At 45.8% G+C, this 19,655-nt stretch overlaps 1 protein-coding gene across 2 annotated transcripts in view; it reads left to right on the top strand.

Annotated features, from left to right (window-relative positions):
- PGS1 (phosphatidylglycerophosphate synthase 1) overlaps positions 1–19,655 on the top strand; it is a 747,017-nt gene that overhangs the window by 104,999 nt on the left and 622,363 nt on the right. For both annotated transcript variants that reach the window (XR_014966596.1, XM_085617472.1), the window contains exon 2: positions 12,869–13,067. Coding sequence is in view for 1 of the 2 variants with exons in the window: in XM_085617472.1 (XP_085473598.1) it covers positions 12,869–13,067 (199 nt within the window). In the remaining variant the exon portion in view is untranslated. The remainder of the gene's footprint in view (positions 1–12,868; positions 13,068–19,655) is intronic.

Here is a 19,655-nt window from a genome sequence, read left to right as displayed (position 1 = left end):
AGATACTGACATCTGTGATATCACACTATAGTTGCAACTCTCTCGCCCCTTGGCCACCTACCATGGAAAAATGAAACGATAAATAGAAATTTAAATTCACACCACAACAGCCTAAAGACCAAAGCGAAAACATTGTGCCTCAATCACCAGCAGACGCTGAAGATGACAAACCCTACTGGAAAGAGACGCATACTGCATGAAATGCATCAAAGCCTCACCAAAACTGAATATGCCTGAATCAAATGTCACAATCACTAGACCAGCAGAAAGAGCACATAGATACTGCAGTCTCCTGCATATCCATATTGAAGACCTGGGTGCATCGAAAAACTACAACAGCCGGAAAAAGCCTGGAGAGTATTAAGGCCAAAAATTAAGATAAAGAGGGGAGATCATTGAAGAACATTCTCCCGATCCTTGGTGTAGCACAGTCCAAAGGTATGCAGAATGGAAACATAGGGCAAAGAAGTAATAAACCACCACTTTTTGATAGATCTTAGGTATCATCAGTGTCCCAAGTAGAAGGTTCACACTGATCCTTGGCCCCTAGAATATCGCTGGTACCACCAACTAGACCAATAATAGCGATAATATTTAACTGCAGAGTTAGGGTCTCAATATTATCGATGCGGTGCAAGAATCCAGAAACACTTCAAACTAATCAGTAAAAAATCTCCATGAAGCACGTGTTGTGTGCTATTTTATATCCTTCAAGACTGAAACTAATGTAACAAGAGAGCTCAGATATTTTCAGACCTCAAAATAAAGCAATGCGTTCCTGGACGAATACAATTAAACCGCAGAAATCAACGGAAAAGAACAGAGAAGAAAAAGGTGAATCCGACTAAAAAGCAGGACCTCTCTGAATCAGTAGACTGAGCTTTAGCAATGCAGGGCCCTTACAAATTATGCTAGGTCAAGACCCAAACCATATCAATACTACACTAGACTGATTTGCTGAACATGTTAGTATCACTAAACTTAAAAAAGAGCTTTGTTGCCCAACTTATCCCACCACTGTAAATGTGACATTTACACTGTCATTGTAATGTTCTCAAGTTCAAATTCACCTGAAACCCATGCGCACAGCATAATTACTTAACATACCATTTAAATAAAGTAAACAAATGCTCTGGGCATTGAGAAGTGGAGCCCGCTCCTCAAGAATAATTGGATTTGATACATGTGGAAATTATAACATGTATATGAAGATGAAATGTATTTGTAGAAGAAACCGGTTTTCAAACATTTGTTGAATTTCATTTGACATAAATCTCGTTCATTGAAAAACATATGTAAGCATGTGTGTATTTTGTTTAAATGGTATGTTAAATACTTATTGTGTGTATGGGTTCAGGGGAATTTTTACTTGAGAAAATTAAATTGATCATATTCACGGGTTGTAGGTAATAATCTGGCCCTCTGCAGCACGCTAAACATCACAGCTTTACTAGATAGTCAGGTCATAGAGCGCGAATAGGAGTGCGCAATCAATATTATTTTTCAATTACACTGTCATACCATAGCAAAATGGAAGACCTCACTCTTGCCACAACAGAGTGGACACACTAACAAACGGAATTATAAACTGTAAACGATGCACAACTATTGCTCCAATGTAGTCTGCCCAGACTGACCCCTCTTTGTAGGAAGGTGGATATCGGACTATGGTTACCCCCAACTTTTTGCCTAGTGTCTAGCTGGTTTTTCGACTTAGTTGGCCTGAGATCCTGCCATTCAGGGTCTCAGCCTATCTGTTCTCTACACTAAATTGACACTATGCACTCTAGGTGTATAACTAATTGGAACTAGATCACCCTGTGAGCACCTGTACCAGTGTACACTAGGTACCCAGGGCATTAGTGTACCTAAGGCCTACCAGGGGCTGAAGCATGTATTGTGCCACCCCTGGCCTGGCCTAGCAATTTGACACAACTGGCTGATCACTCAGCTGGGGTAAGTTGGTGTAACCACCTCTTACTTAGGTGTAGTGTACCTATACCTAACCTTAAATGGGACACCTGTTAACCTATAAGTCACTCCTATGGCAGGCCTTGACAATCCTGAAGGCAGAGTTCTTGGTTTCATGTGAGATGGTGCTCTGGCATGAGCTGAGCCTGTCTGCAGTGGTCGGAACAACTTCCTTCTACCGTTTCCAGATATCGCCATACCATATACTCTTAAGTGCATTATGAACCTCGCGGTTAAATGCTATCTTTGGTTTGGCTTTATCAAAACATGTTGAGTAAGGTGTCATACGAATTGGAATACTAACCCCTCGCCAATTCTGGCGACGGGGTTAGCATTCCACCCTTCTAGAGGGACACGACATGTACAGAACCTGAAACCCAGGTAAAATCAGACATAGCCTCAGCTCCACAAAATGGACGCTGCCACCCCAGACACAAGTCTGCCCTCCTGCTGCTGGGAGTCCTTCCAGCTTGGGAGACGTGGACAAAGGGATTCCTGCCAGGGGAGGTGCGTGCACCACCCCAGACAGGATTTTGTGTATTGGTCAGGTAGGGCTTGAATAGAATCAGACATGCCTGAGGCTCACAAGGAGCCTCGGTGCATATGCCAGTTCAAACCGGTCCTGGGGCACACCAGCCCCGGACCTGGGGCGAGCTGGACAAAGGATTGGGGTGTAACCACCCCCCTTCCTGGTCCCACCCTTAGGGAGGGACCTAGCAGGTAGTCCGGCCCCTAGAATCCGCTTAAAGGTAGGAGCTATGTCCTAAGACTTCAGACATCCTGGAATCAACTTAACACTAAGAAGAAGACGGGAACTTCGACGCTCTGCTGCACAGAGGACTGAAGGAATTCTCCCCTATGGTCAGGGAGTGACCATCTTGCTAACGCAAGCACCAACCAGCGAATCGACGTCTGCTTTGCCGCCGCCTCCCGCCGCAGCCCGAGCCCAGAGACCGACAAGAACTGGACCTCCAGACCTCTCAAAGCCCGATCCACAGTCCCTGCAAAGAAGGAACCCGTGGAGGCACCGAGACACGTGGAGCCAGCCATATTGGAAGACACTCGACAAGCTGCAAGCGCGACAACAGAGGCTCCCTCCGAGTTGTGCTTTGGGTCCTGAGAAGCCCAACATCCGAGCAGCATCTGCAACAAAGGTGAGCCCTCCAGCATCTCCACGATCTGCGTGGGGCCCCTCTGCACTTTGCGACTCGACGCGCCTGCCCGGTCCCTGTCCCGTTGGCTAGTGGCCAACTTAGCGACCAACTCTGAAAACTATGACGCTGGTCTGGTTGCTCCAGACTGGCCCCTGCTTCCCCCCCAAAGGAGCAGCCCCTCTGACCTTGCTGGTCAGAGTAAACAGCTTTCTTCAATTCCTACGACTCCTGCCTTTGCCAAGGCTTGTTTGCTTCTTTTGAGTCGCCGACACCGCCGACAGCGAGAGCCTGCGTGGGACAGCTCGTGAACCGACTCCTGGACGTCGTTGACCTTCAGGGACCACGTGGCTGCGGAGACAAGCTACACCTCTTTGCCTGTTTGCACCCGACATCGCCTGGTACATACCTGGTGCCACGCTGGTCACAGGCTAGTGACTGTGAACACTGTCCCCTCTGCTTACAGGTCTTCTACAACTCCGATCCATCCTTGGATCCACCGCATCTCTTCTGGACCGACCGCCTGCAGCATCTTTGTCATCAGGCTCCATTGAACAGATAGACGAAACCCGACGCACTTCGAGACCTATGCACCCGCTTCCTGTGGGTGAGGTAAAGCTGGCACTCCGGTGCACAAGTGTAGAGTAACATCTCTAGTGTCTAGGTTTGAAATCTTGAATTCGTAGTCCAACCAGAAGACCCTTCTAGCAGTGACTTTTGAACTTTTACGCACCCATTGAAAACCTATAGGCGCCCGCGTGTACCCTTCCTCACTGCACACGCGACCCGTGGACCTCCTGGTCACTAACTGAAGTTAGCTCCTTGTAAGCCCAGCGATTCTAGAGGCCCTAGGCCTTTTCCCTTTCCTGTTCGTGGTAGTTATACCACTATTTTAGTATATGGTTTAAGCGGCCACCAGGGCCTATCCATATAAAGTGCAACTTCTGTATATTGTAATACTTTCTTGTTTAACGATTTGTGCTCCTGTGCTCATAAAGAGTCTAGGGGATACTTTGAGTAATAAATACATATATATTTTGAATATATATCTGTGTGGTGTCCTTTCATTGGTATAAAAGGGGGTTGCATATGGTAAAACAGCTTGCTTAACATGCCAAAACGAGTTTAGCCTGAAAGACTGCTTAGCCTACGCTACCACTAGGGCAGCTGGTCCAAAAAGGTTGACTTACAACCACACCATAAGGGTTGCTTGGCATGGTACAAGGTGGTCACTTTAACTAGTGAACATCATATACCAGGCCAACTTCTCACACTCTTCTCTCTGATCATGACATTGTGGCGGGATTAAGGATGGGTTTGCTTGGACGCCCCAAGCTTGAAGCTATGCAGATAATCCATAACGCGGGCCTGGAACTTGGCCCAGCAAAGGTTCCAAACATTTTAGTTAACTTGTTGATGTTTTCAAGAAGTTATTTGAATGAATGCTTGTTATTTCCTGAAAGTTAGTGGTGTTCAGTGTTGGAAGGTAAGGAGAACGAACCTTTCCAATGCAGGACCCCACTCAATAACTACAACACCAAGACCCTTAAAATGCCAAGGTAGTCAACAAGACACTAATATGCTTGTGACACACCTAGCATAGAGTCTCCGACCCTGGCAAATGCTTGTGAGGTAATCCTACTCCTCGCCTGGATTGTCAGGGGAAGCCACGAAATACCATTTTACCTTGATCGCCATTCTGTCAGTGTAGAACCAATGCAAGAAATCTGCCTGACCAGTGCAAGTAATGAAGCTCTGTTCAAGCTTATCTACTTACTCCAATTATTTTACAGGAGTTGCCATCCTCATTTGGAAAGGAACGCCTTTCTAAACTATCTGCACAATCCCTAAACAATGCGGCAGGTTTGCATTTAATACAATGCATACTAGAGGACATGCACATTATTGAACCATCTAAAGGGACACCCAGAATGACTCCTCGACCTAAATGCTTGCAACCCAACATTGTAAGATATCTGCAGAGCCAAACACCCCAGAGGCATAGTCATAGACAATCTTCTGCTCCTCAGCACACAATTCAGCCACCAGAATAGACTACTAGCTAGGCACTAAAAACATAAGCAAGGTGCACAAGGCCTATTACACACATGCCCAGACGACTTCCAGATTAACAGACCACACGCCAATTAATTCGGCAGTACATGTCCTAAAGTGGCCCTATGGATAATGTATTCAGAACTGAAATTACCCTGGCAATCTCGAAGCATTTAAAAAATAATGCCAACTCTATTCCAAGCTCTGGGGTCGATTAGGAAGCCTTTAAGATTGTGATTTGGCATACGTAATACACAGCTGCCTTTTTGGCCTGGAAACAAAACGTAGAACTACCTGCATCTTTAACATATTATCCTTAGTAGCATAAACACACTACTACTAGAGTTCCGACTGATGGAAGTGAAATGCTTGAGAGAATATGCTATGGTAGAAGTATTTGGCGAAGGGGAAAAACCTAGTAAAACCCTGGCATTACTGGTTAATGATAGAGGAGCAAGTTTGAAGTATTAATCCATAACTATTTCACATTGAAATAATGGTGTTAGTTGCATTGTGTTAACACCTCCACCGCTCCTAACCTGCTTGCCACACTAAAACTGTTATACAATACTTTGATCCTTTAGCACTTATGATTTTTGTAATTGCATATATATAGCGCTTACTACCCCTGACGAAGCGTCAAAACAATTTTTCGGCGTGTAGCACGCTACTCCGGAGCCCATAAAGGATTAGTGATGAATTAGTATAGTAAAATATGAAAGTAATTTGAGTGGCGGATATGTTACTGTTATTGGGATAGAAGAGGGAAATGGTTTGCATGTGGTTGCAGAAATTAAATGGATATCGAACATGGTAGAAAAGAACAGATCAGCAGTTCAAAAAAAAAGAAAAAAACGTAAATCAGGAACACCAGGCAGTGACAGAACTCCAGTAGAGCTCTATAAGGAATACCTAGACATTCTTGCACCACATTTACTACTGACGTTTGTGGAAAAAAGCTGATTTGAACAATCCACGCCCCAATTTGTTTTGGAGGTCCCATTAATCACATTACTCAAACCTGAAAAGTCTCCCACAGAACAGGACCCATACAGCCCCATATTCGTAATAAATACAGATCAAAAACTCCTGGCCAAAAGACTCACAGCTAGACTCCTACACTTGATGCCAAGTCCTGTCTGATCAAGCGGGATTCTTACCATAGTGATATAGTTCCCTCAATCTTCGTACTCTTTTTACAGTAATACATAATCTAAATCAACCCAGACGTAGAAGCAAGTATTCTGAGATACCACTCGGGCATTCGTTTCTATTGAATTGCTGTTTCTTTTTACGACATTAAAATTGTTCAGGGTGGGCGAAGAATTCCTGCTGGGGTGAAATTACAGTATACTCAGCCCTCCATGAGATACATAATTTATGGTCTAATGTGGTGCAGCATAAAGGCGATGAGGGAACCAAGAGGATGTTCCCTTGGTCTCCCTCGTTAGCCTCACAGAGCAACCAGTAGCAACACGTTTTTGTAACGTAATCGCATTCCTCACCAGATGCATATGTTTCAGGGGGAAAAGTATTCTTGCATCGGTAGATGCAGACAATATACTGCTATCATCAAACATCCTGCACTAAAGCTATCCCCTATCATTAGATCCTTCATACTATTTTTAGGAAATTATCAGGATTTCAGGCTAACTGGAGAAACAATGAAATGTTCCTCCTTACCCCAGCTTCATATAGAATTGAACCAGATTTCCGACCACTATGGAAAGAAGACCGTTAAATACCTGGGTGACAATCAGGACAAGCATTGGCATAGCCAATAGGTCTCGGCTTTGGGACCTTATAAGTATTTAGTTATGCAGCACAATATCCTTACTGCAACAACATTAACTGTTGCATGACTAAACACTTATAAGGTCCCAAAGGCAAGATCTATTGGCTATGCCAATGCTTGTTTTCCTCTGTCTCCCTGTGCGCTTGTAGCTCCCTCTTTATCTTATGGCTTGCCCTATTCCAGTGGACACGCAGCGTATTGCTCCAAAGGTACTAATCTGTCCATGGCTTATTCTTTGAGCAATAGGTGAACAGTGGGCGCTTCCTTGGCCAGGAATGAACACAACACAAAAATGCACAGCAACGTGAAAGCAGCTTCACTTAAATGAAGAAAATGCCTACACCAAGTAATAAAGAAAAGAGTGCAACGCCGCAAGGATGTTACGTTACAGAAGGATACATTCATTTGTATTTTTAGGCACCGAGATATTAAGTGATTTGCCCAGGATCACAGGATGTTGAGCCGACACCGAGACTGGAAGCGGGTTCCCCGGGTCCTCAGGCGGCAGCTCTGCCCATTGTCTGCCCTTGAAGGCTGACGGTGGCACAGAGGAGCAGAGTGAGCCTCATAGCAGCGCCTCAGACGCACCTGAAGACAGTTTTCATCCAACTTTCATTTGGAGCCCTTTCTCCGATAAAACCTCTTTTGTCAGAAGTCCGCAGCAAGGCGCGGAGAAGAACTTTGGCAGCAAAAGCCCAAATAAAGAATAAGCGCAGCCACGCGGCCGCGAAAGGAATGCGAGGTATGCAGCTGGCACCCGGCCACGCTGCTGCTCGCGCAACTTGCCAGCGAGGAGAGAGGCGTGCACAAGAGAGGAAAGCCAAATGGCGGCTGTGCGCGTAACTGCAAGCTCTAGGCCACAAGCAAAAGCCTGTGGTCGGACTTTTTAAAGCCCACTTACTAAATGTCTCGCCAAAGCAGCGCATGCACTGGCGCAGTCGAGACCTAAAAAGCTATGGCAACACTATATGACAAATTAGCTACTCTAGTAAAGTACTGGATAAAATAATCACTATCTGCAGCTGGGACAATTGCACTCATGACAATGGTGATATTCCCCTCAGTATCCTATCTCTGGCAGTCCACTGATGCAATTTTTCTTTCACAAATTAAGACTGCTGTTGGTGCGCTTGATGTAAGTGGTAAGATAATTACACAATAAATGGGAAATACTCATACAGCCAAATAAGAGAGGGGGACATGGCTGCTTCTGTCATCAAACTATACAACAGTTGTTCGCAGGCACAACATGTGCACTATTGGTGTCACACACCACCCCACATCTGATAGTGGAAAGCTTCACCAACTCCATTAAAAACCATACTGTGTCTGGATAAAAATTACCCTTCCTCCAAATGGACCTTGAAAAAATTAGATGAACGTGTTGGGAATTCAATAATAATATCTGCACCTGCCTCGCTGATTCTAGAAAACCCTCTCCTCCCACTGACATTAGGGACTAATGACAAAGCATAACTTCATTAATTGGATATACATTCAATCGATCTATATAAAGAAGGCAAATTTATCACATTGTAAGACGTCAAGGTCACAACAGATACAAACTCTTGAGATGTGTTTCTAAACTTCAGACTGAGAGTACCTGCCCAAATAACTTTTCTAACTTACCCTGAAGAGCGGCAACCAGTGTCTCCACACTTGTATTCTCTTGCTACTACTAATAGAAGTAGCTTGTCACTCTTTTATATAGTCTTAGGCAAATACCTAGTAGGCTCGTTGAAATACATATAAGACAAGCCTGGAAGAAAGACTCCAGTAGAATGTGACAGGCCAAGAATTGGACATACAGTTGCTTACAAACTTAGGAAATCGCCTGATTCACCTTAAATTTCTTCATACTTAATGGATGGGCCCAAGACACAATTGTAGATGTAACAGTTGTATGACCGAGAAACCGAAGACTTTATACACTTGCCATGGGTATGTCAACCGACACAGATATACTGGCAGAGAATATTCCAGGGAGCTAATCAAAATGACAAAGATCTCAATCCAGACATCCATCTAGACACCTCTTCTAAGCTATGTTAACATGTCCCCATGAGCTGTACGTAAATGTACTGCATTAGAACTCCTAGCAAGAGACAAAAAGTGAGGAGATGGAGGAAAGGTCTTCCTCCCACTGTTAACACCTGGTTCAAAGACCTTATGTATTACAATGAAAATTCAGACCTATACTCCTCATTACAGCCACCTATCTCCAGACCAAGGCAAATGTTGAGGCCACTGCAACCGTATTTACTAGAGCAACATACAGCAAATTCGAAATATCGCTCTGTAAACAGCAACCATAGTGAAGAGAATCCTAAAGTTACATGACCCATCACCAATCCAACTAACACCGTGACCCACTATATTGTAATGAGATAGAAACACAAAAAAGGATATTGCTTCTAAATAACTTGCATGAAGACACAAACTCATCATGAGATAAAGGTGGGGAACTTTAGATGGAAAACATGTCGAACTAAGTGGGTGATTTCTGGTATAAAATAATACGGAGTATGAGGCGATATGACGTTTAGCACAATGGTAGACTGTATAAAATGCACATTTTTGTTATGTTCTGTATCTTGCATTGAAAATGATTGAAGAGATTAAAAAAATATGGACTTAAGTTTAGCCAGATGCAGTGGAAGTGTCCTCCTGCTGTGGTATCTCCTTGTTTATTTAGTTTTTGACTTGTATTTGACTTTTTGAGAAGAAGGTAAACCTGGACTTTTGTAGCTATTTGCCATATGCTGCTTTTAGATCAAAGAATGAGTGGTACCAGAATGACAGCCATGAAATAATGTATTCACAAGGACACACCTGATTCATTTCACGGTTCGTAATATTAAAATGAGAGAGATGTATTTTTTAAGTGGGGTCCTCGAACTTTCTGCTCCTTGCTATTTGTGCTTGAGTACTGGCTTATGATAGCCATGCAGGCCTCTCCTCTCACAAACCCTCACTCAGAGATGTGAGACGTGGCATTGCGGTGCTGTTACCCAAGGCAGGGGAGGAAGCTGGCTGGTGTTGTAGGTATTCTTGCCCACAGTGACTCAGGCCAGCTGCCGTCACAGACTCCAGTGTTGTCTTTTTTGGAGAAGTGCAGCTGGGAAGTGTTTGGTTTTGTTGTAACTGCCGCGAAGATTCATTGTGTTTTTCAGAAAAGCCTAATGATGTCATCTTCCTGGAATGTGCAACTTTGTGTGTGTGTCCAGTAAAACGATGAAACACAGGAGCAGCTTCCTCATGAAATGTTCTTTCTTTTTCTGTATTTCCTACGCCAACTACCAGGCTGAAATCATTGATCTTTGGGGTGGGGATGAACAGCAGCACTGGCTCTAATTGGAGCCATTTCCTGAGTCAGCCCCCCCCCCCCCCACACACACACACACTCTGTATTTCATGTATCCTTTTTCAAAGGGACCCTTTCTAAAACCTATGATTCGGAGGGAGATTCTAAAAGATGCAGTTATGTCAGGCATGTTTACCGACCTCTTGGGTGTTTGGTTGTTCGACATTGTTCTTAAACTTTGTTCTGCTATCTTTCCCTGTACCTTTTATTGATCTCTCTTTGCACTTGGGTGTTGTCCACTGAGGTTCTTGCGCTAAAATTCTTGCCCCATTACTTCCCAATATTGTTACGCTTTTGGCCTTCTAATTCTTGTTTTTCTGCAACTCCACTGTTCTGGACCTCCTGCCTTCATATCCTAGCCCTATCGGCCCTAGCTGTGTTGGTGGCACTTCTCTTTCTCTCCTGTTAGTGCTTTCCCTCATTCAGAAACTCACCCCACAATCCACCCTAGTCCTGTGTTTCAGTGCAACATAATTCTACTGTTGCACAACCCCTGTAATGTACTCTGTTCCTCTGGTTCTTGGCTCCATCCCACTTGTCCTATGCCTTGACCATTTGATCCACTGCTGCTCATAGCTGTAGTGGAACCCATCAGTCTGTGCCCTATTGGCTCTCCTTTTCTTTTTGTATTGGTTCAATTCCCCACCCAGCTCCTTGCCCCGTTTCCCTCCTAATTTCTGCTAAGGGCTTGGTGTGTTGGCAACCCCATTTATCACGGTCCATGCTCCTCCCCGATTGTTGAACCCATCCTTAAACTGCTTGGCCTACACCACCACAGACTTGCCCCCTTTAATCCTTTCTCTATTCACACAGCGTCCCAGCCTTCACCCCATTAGATAAAACACCCTGTAGAGTCCTTGCCCTGCTGATTGTCTTTACCTCCTGTTAATTAGTCCGAGCTTATTTACACTACTTCCACGCCCCTTTTCCCCCAGTGATAGGGACAGCTCTCGCCTAGTCTTTGCCCTATGTTAATATATCCCACTCTTATGGACTTGACCTTTAGGACTAAGGAAGTATGTCATAGTCCATTGTGATGGGTGAGATGCTTGAACGAAAAATTAAACCGGATGGCTAATTATCATAGTATAAATTATTTTAAAATTGAAGCCCCGTACGTCTCTGCAAGACGGAGTTAAAGTAAGAGCGTCTTTGAATCTAGGCGCAAATAGTTAAGCTATGTTGCCTCTAAGAGTTCTACCCTCTCTTTACGAGAATTTTGGCAATACTTAACTGTCTATCCTTAACTCACTGAGTTACCAAGTTCTAGATTATGAATGGTGATATTGAAATTCCATAAATAGTTAAACCCACTTTTTGTGCACCGAGATGGAGTGAAAGCTCTCCTAGATGAGGATGGGAACTATGGCTGCAGATAAAAAAAGGCCCGTTGTGCAAATGTATATGTATTGATGGACTGCTTATATTTTATATATTTAAGGTGGCTATTTTTAAAACCCCATCTTATTAAATATGGAATAAAGCCCAGAACGGATTCTATAAGCTTTTTGTATAATTTTCAGTTGTAATCTGTGCGGTGGGTAGGTTTTTACATGCTGTTTCAGAATCTGATGATTTTGTAACCTGATTTTAATCCGTATTGTAAATGTAAAAATAACCTGTTTTAGACTATTGATCTAAATAAACTTATTTTTACTACGGCTCATCCCCTTCTTTCCCCAGTTCTTGCTAGATCGTTCCCTTTTCTTACCCTATCGGCCCCCCTCCTACACTCTTCTTTGTCCTTTTGGCACCATCCTATCTGTCAGTGCCCTCCGTGCACAGCCTCTCCTCTGTCCTTGCTCAGTTGCACACACAAACCTCCACTCTTCAGGTCTTTGCCATGTGTTGGCAGTTTCATCTTCAGTCCTTTTCCTATTCGATACATCTTGCTCAACCACACCTATTGGTTGCTCCTTTAATTATTTTGTATTGCTGCCTCCACTTCAAAGGCCTTGTCATTTTGATCCATGGTTCCCTGTGCTTTGTTGACTTCCTGTTCTGGTTGCCATTTCCTAGTCCTTTTGTGAACACTCTTTCCATGCATGGTCCTTGAACTGTTGAGACACGCCACCATTCTGTATCACTTCCCTGCCCTCCACTAAACCCTGTTGCATGTGCCATTTGCCTTGCTGAAAGTCCCGCCCCTGCTGGACCATGCTCTGTATACCACGCAGTCCCTGCATCTACTGTATGCACACCCATCCGTCCCTGCTAGAGTAGGTTGCATAGGTTTTCTTTAGGTTTCCTCAGGATAGCCACGCAGATGAATTCTTCAGAGGCTTCTGTCTGTCATGCACTTGGGAGTTGTCGGGCACAAGGGGACCGGAATTGAGTTGTGGTTATCCGGTCCAAGGGTATGTGTACCAGGCATAAGAATGTGTGTGCGACGCATGTGCGCATCATTTTTATGTAAGGACTGCAGAGTAGGTTTCTAGGTGCACCCTCCTGCATTTGATCGTTCAGTGTATTGCACACGTATATATGCATCTCTTACTCATGGTAAATATTCTCCTCTTTGCTTCCTTCTAGGTCCTCATGGCTGCTCTTAGCGCCTCTCTTGTCCCCGGCCATGCCAAGAGCCACAGCCCAGAAACCTCCACCCTGCTTTCTCTACCCCGATGGAGCCCACCGTTTCCAGTGGATTGGAGATTTGGTGCCAGAGTTTGGTATCTCCAGTTCGCATGTGGAGGTGCTTTCATCGCCCGCGGAGTTCTACGAGCTGCTAAAGGTGAGTGTGGTGTTCATCATGTACACTGAAGTCCTAACACACTGAGGGTGAAACTGTGGCAAGTGGAAGTGGCCTAGGAACATACATTGAGATTTGAGGTGACGGAAGACATGTTCTCAAATGCACATGAAAGTGACCACTTGTGAGTGACGACTGGAGCGTTTGGAGAAAAAGGAACTGCTAGTATGGAAAAAATATGTAGGGAATGCTCTGTTGATTAAGATGGAGCAAGTGATCGGGAGCAGGAAGCCACTGAACATGGGGTGCAGGGCCAGTGACGGACATTTTGGTCTAGTGGGACTGCATGCAGCAGAGTGAAACCTGGAGCACATGGGAATGGGAACCTGTGCATGAATTGGGTACTGGCGAAGAGAGACAGACCTCCATCTTAGTGCTGCAGTATGTGGCAAGGACTGGTGAAGGAGGGATGGTGCATATAATGAGGAGGTCCCCCCCCCCAGTGAAGTCTAAGCATGCATCGAGGATAGCTTATGATTGTGGAACCAGACGTGGGAAATGTTTGAAAAGCACAGTTTCGATATTGCTAACCATTTATTGTCTCCCAACTGAAGTTGAAACCCTGCTTGTCATATCAGCTTCGTGCCCTAGTTCTCTCTCTGCACCAACACGGCACTTATTTTCCTGGTAGCAATACCCAGATTTGAAATTGACCTCAAGGGTGCAATGGAAAGGAAGGTGCCAGACACTTTCGGGGAGGAGGAGTTTTGAAGTTGACATTGGACCAATAGGGCTACTGGGCCCCAACCATGGTCGTTGAGGTAGTTTGCTACTTATGTCCTTACTTCCATTCTACTGTGGGTCTGCAAAACTGGGCCAGGTACATTATTTCCATACTTGCATCTCAGGGTAGCGAGGGCGAGCATTTGGGCTTCTTAGGGAGGTAGTGTGAGGGACAGGATCTCGGGGCGTGATTATGACTTTGGCAGTGCTTGGCCAGCACTGCGCCACCAAAGTTGCGTAAAGACCGCCACCTGATTACGAGTTGAACTCTGCAGGCCTTTTGCTGTTCCTACGGCGGTGCCCTGAAAAAGGGCACCGCAATGAGGATGGCAAAAGTGTTCCAGCACGGCATGGACTGTGAAGTCCATGCCAAGCTGGAACTGGGGGTGGAAGAAGACAGGGATGCACATGTTATGCCTCCCTGAATGCATCCCCATGGTGGGGGGGGGGGGCATGGGGGCATGTAGGGCCCCCTTTGTTTCCCCACTACCACCCATTTTGTGCTGGGCTAACTGCCATGAAAACACTGGCAGTGGAGGAACTCGAAATAAGCTCAGCTGGACTGCGCCAATCCCACTCAGCATAATGTATTACCCGTCCGCCACTCCACCGCCAGGGAACTACAGTTCCCTGGCTCAGCCAGCGGTCCACCGTTGTAGTGATTCAGAAATTCCTAATCCGGTGGCTGGACAACCACCACCGCGAGTCTGGCTGTTCATGGACCTCAAGCCTCGTAATCAGCCACTAAGAAATGGCCAGTGAGCCAACAGACACAGTACGCAATGTCCAACCCAGTGCTTATCTTTTGTCGAAAGAAAGTGCTTTATTCTCACAGTAAAAGCAAATACTGCATAACACAGTTAGGGTTCTCATTTACTTGGTTATAATTTTATTTGCGATCTTCAGTGAGATGCCTCATCCTTTATTACCCTCTTCCCCACGATCAGAGCTTCCTAATATCTGCAGCCCAGTTCTTAATTTGAGCTGGTGGTTTCCAGTGCTTGGCGCCAGCACTTTGTCAACACCAGCTCTTATAACAGCCTGCCACATTGTGGTGCTGTTTTCCTAATTTTGTGAGGAGCACAACAACAGTTGTTTAATAATTAAAAATACATTAAAATTACTAATAGCTGCCACCTGAAGCTATACGAATAGTATGTCTCTTCTAATGTATATTTAAAGTCTGATTTGTTACACTTGTCTGTGTGATGGTTAGTTGTGACAATACTGTCATTGGCAGCATTACAAATTAAGTACTGCTGTAGCCCCCGGTGTATAACGTGGGTATGGACTTGAACTAGGCACAGGTACAGTTCACTCAAAAGTATCCCAATGTCTAGATGTGCAAATCTGTTCAAGTAGCTTTTGCCAATTCGAGCTATGTTCATTCTTATTTTATTTATTTACATTGGTTTTCTGTAGCATCAATTCAACAGTTGGTATTAGATAGCTTTACATTTAAAATTCGCTGCTTACACCACTGCTTACAAAAGGTATATTTGTAAATCTACCAAGTAGTTTGGGAGATAAGAAGGGTGGCTGGGTCGGCCGAATTTAGAGGTCTTGAGGATAATCCTGATTTAACATCTTCTAGTGTGACATACCTGACCTTCTAAGCCTTCCAGTTTCTGGTGTTGTAAATTGTCAATGTTCACTACAGCATGCCTGTTGCTGCCATAGGGCATTGAGGCTCTATGGGATTGTGAGAAGTTGGCCTGATATATGCTGTCTACTAGTTATAGTGGGCTCCCTGTATCGGTCCAAACAACCCCTTATTGGTTATAGGTTAAAGACTACCTTTATTGAAAGCTATCCTAGTGGTAGCTATGGAGAGCAGCCTTCAGGCTAAGTCTTGAAGGAATGTAAAGCAGTTTGTTTTACCAGTCTATAATCTCTTGAGTCACTAAATGAAAGATATCCACACCAGGTATGTATATAAAATATATGTATTTATTACTAAACACACCCTCCTAGTCTCTTTATGAGACTAGAGGTCAAAACACATGTTACACTTCAATAATCACAGTAAAATAGCACAAATACACGTCAGGCCCTAGGGGCGAGCCAAACCATATACTAAAATAGTGGTACAAGAATCACGACTTAACGAGACACCAGGCCTAGTGCCTGTAGAATCGCTGGGACCCCAAGGAACCACCCAAGGTAGTGACACAGGGGACCCATGGGGGCCGTGTGCAGTGTGTGAACACAGCCGCGAGCTCTCGTTAACTTCTATGGGAAAAGTCGCGGTTAGATTTTTAAAGATTAGGGACACTTAGAAATGAGTCCGGACCAAACCCTTTTTGACTTAGGAAGTTCTAGGGCTAGCACTCACGGGAGCACCGGAGTACTCGTGTTACCTCACCCAGGGAAGCCGGTTGCATAGGTGTCTTTTGGTGTCGGGTCGCGTTGTCGATTTCAATGGGAGCTGGCGAAGAAGTGCTGCCGCCGTGAAGATGCGAAGTGTCCGAAGAGATCCAAGCCTGGATCGAAGATGAGAAGAACTTGAAAGCAGAGGGGACAGAGTCTGGGTCACTAGCCCGTGACCAGGAAGGCGATGAGCAGATGCCCATCGATGTCTGGTGATTTGAGGTGAAAGAGGTGAAGCTTGACTCTTCAGCCACGGGGACCAGGAGGCGTTGAGGACGACCAGGAGCTGGATTCGAGCTGTCCCACGAAGGATGTCAAGTGCTGCAGCGTTGGTGCCGGGATTGGACACAACAACCCTTGACAACAGCAACCTACGCAGAAACGAGAAAGATGCTTCGGTGCAGACCAGCAAGGTCTGTGGGACTCACTACTTGGTTGCGAGTCAGGGCACATCTGGAGCAACCAGGGAAGCCCGAGGACATGCAAAGTTACCCCCTCAGGGACCCACCAGTCAACGGACCAGGGATTGCGAAAGCACCTCGAGACGAAACACAAAATGGGTCACTTGGAATCACCAGGCTGACAATCTTCGGTGTATTCAGGGCTCGAGTTGGGGGCTACAAGTTAGCCCAAGCACGACTTCAAGAGGCATCGATAAGTCAATGCACTTGCAAAAGTGCACGGTGACCAGGAGTTCCGGTTCCACGCTACTCATGAGGGCTGCGGGTCTCAGCTTTGCTGGGGACTCAGGTCGGCCTCTGAGATGTCTGGAAATCCTCTTCCTGGGCTACAAATACTTCGGAGTCCGGCGGGAGCTTCGATAATACAGACCGGCAAATTGCTTCTTTGGTGCCTGCCAAGCAGGGGAGTCACTCCTTGACCCCAAGGGAGTTTTCTTCAGTCCTCTGGTCTTGAGCAGAGCGTCGAAGGTCCAGGATTCGGCTTCAGAGTTTCGTCCAGGGTAATCTAAAGTTCTGGTTACAGAGGTTCCTTACTTATACCCAAGGAAGGGGTTGGACTAGCTCTGGGGACCCACCTATGGGAGGGTTTGGAAAGAGGGGTGGTTACACTCATTTTCTTTGTCCAGTTTCGCGCCAGAGCAGGGGCTGGAAGCCCCTGAACCAGTTTGAGCTGGACTATGCACAGGGAAACCAAATGTACCCCCAGTGCAGGACTTCAAAGCACTCAGAGAGTGCGCCCACCCAGCCCCAATACACATAAGCCTGTCTGGGAGGTGGTTACACCTCCCTATGACAGGAAACCTATTGTCCAGGCCTCCCCTGCCAGAGTTTCGGTCAGCAGCAGGAAGCCAGACCCGTGTCTGTGGCGGCAGCATCCATTTTGTGATGCCAGAGCTCTATTAAGTTTCTACAGGGTATACCAGTGCTGTCATGTCTCTCCCTCTAGAAGGGTGGGATCATACTCCCACACCAGTTACTGGTGTGGGGGTATGATTCCAAGGTGTTTGACACCAAACACGACATGTTTCCGTGCAGCCAGTCCAAAGTTAGCATTTACCGTTTGGTTATAATACACTTAAGAGTATATGTTCAGGCTGCACTACTGACCACCCTGGAGAAGAGATTCCGTAGGCTGCAGAGGGGCTCAGCTCATGCCTGGGCACCCCCTCACATATAACCAAGCACCCTGCCTTCAGGATTGAGAAGGCCTGCCATAGGGGTGACTGATAGGTTTGTATGTGCAGTATATGGTGAGATATAGTGAACCTATATCTCAGTAAGGGGTACATGCACCACCTTACTCAGGCTACAGTAGCAGACCTGTGGTGTCATTTTGGGTGGCTTTCCAGGGGTGGCATAATACATGCTTCAGCCCCTGGTAGGCCTCTGGGGTACTTATGCCCTGGGTACATAGTATACCATATACTAGGGACTTATAAGGCCACCTCAGATCCAATCTGTAATGTACCTAAAGTACATGGAATCATTTTAGAGAGGACGCAGTTAGGCTGGGGCCCTGAATAGCAGGGTCCCAGCCAGACTAAAGTCGTAAAACAGTGAAACAGCAGCAAAAAGTGGGGGTAAACCTGTGAAGCAGATCCTACTCGCCTACACAACCCCCTCCACCCACCCAAACGCAGGGACATTAAACTAACCTTTACCAGTTGAGTCTTTATGTTCTAAGTGGAAATATCTGGAGAGTCTATCTGCATTGGCATGGTTACTCCCAGGTCTATGTTCCACTGTATAGCCCATCCCCTGTAGGGAAATGGACCACCTGAGCAATTTGGGATTTTCATCCTTCATCTGTTTTAGCCATAAGAGGGGTGTATGGTCTGTCTGAACAATGAAGTGAGTACCAAATAAGTATGGCCTCAACTTCGTCAGAGACCACACCACAGCAAAGGCCTCCCTCTCAATGGCTGACCAACGTTTCTCTCTGGGGGTCAACCTTCTGCTTATGAAAGCTACTGGTGGATCCTGACCTTCATCATTCAACTGTGACAGTACAGCCCCTACCTTCACCTCAGATGCATCTGTTTGGACAATGAACTTTTTGGAGTAGTCAGGACTTTGCAGAATGGGAGCAGTGCACATGGCCTGCTTCAGGTCATCAAATGCCTTTTGACAGCTAGCTGTCCACTGAACCTTTTTGGTTGTCATTCAGGGGTGTCACTATTGATCCATACCCCTTGACAAATCTTCTATAGTACCCAGTCAGGCCTAAGAAGGCTCTCACCTGAGTCTGGGTAGTTGGAGCAACCCAGTCCATTATGGTCTGGATTTTGCTCTGCAATGGTTGAACCTGGCCTCCACCTACAAGGTGGCCCAGGTACACAACCTGGCTCTGCCCTAGCTGGCACTTAGTAGCCTTGATAGTTAGGCCTGCTTTTTGCAGGGTCTCCAAAACATTCCTCAGGTGGACTAGGTGATCCTCCCAGGTGGAGCTAAAGACAGCAATATCATCTAGATATGCTGCACTATAGTCTTCCAGGCCTGTAAGGACTTGATTCACCAACCTTTGGAAAGTGGCAGGTGCATTCTTCAAACCAAAGGGCATTACCACAAATTGATTGTGCCCACTAGGGGTAGAAAATGCTGTCGTTGGCTTTGCATCATCAGCTAGTCTGATCTGCCAGTAGCCAGCTGTCAGGTCAAATGTGCTTAGAAACTTGGCTGAGGTCAAAGTATCTATCCGCTCATCTTCTCTGGGGATGGGATGAACATCAGTCCTAGTGACTGCATTGAGACTCTTGTAGTCCACACAAAACCTCATCTCTCTCTTGCCACCTGTTGTGTGAGGTTTAGGTACCAGGACTACTGGACTAGCCGAAGGGCTAACTGAGGGTTCAATAACTCCCAAATCCAACATCTTTTGGACTTCTGTCCTTATACAGTCCCTGACATGGTCAGGTTGCCTGTAGATCTTATTCTTCACAGGCAGACTGTCCACCTCATGAGTGCACCAGGTGGTCTGACTTGGAGTCAGAGAAAACATGTCTGAACTGGCTGAGAA

Source organism: Triturus cristatus, chromosome 7 (genome assembly GCF_964204655.1).
Source record: "Triturus cristatus chromosome 7, aTriCri1.1, whole genome shotgun sequence".
In the NCBI taxonomy this organism is placed as follows: domain Eukaryota; kingdom Metazoa; phylum Chordata; class Amphibia; order Caudata; family Salamandridae; genus Triturus; species Triturus cristatus.
Note: the sequence above shows the minus strand (reverse complement) of the source record. Positions and strands in the feature narration are given on the sequence as shown.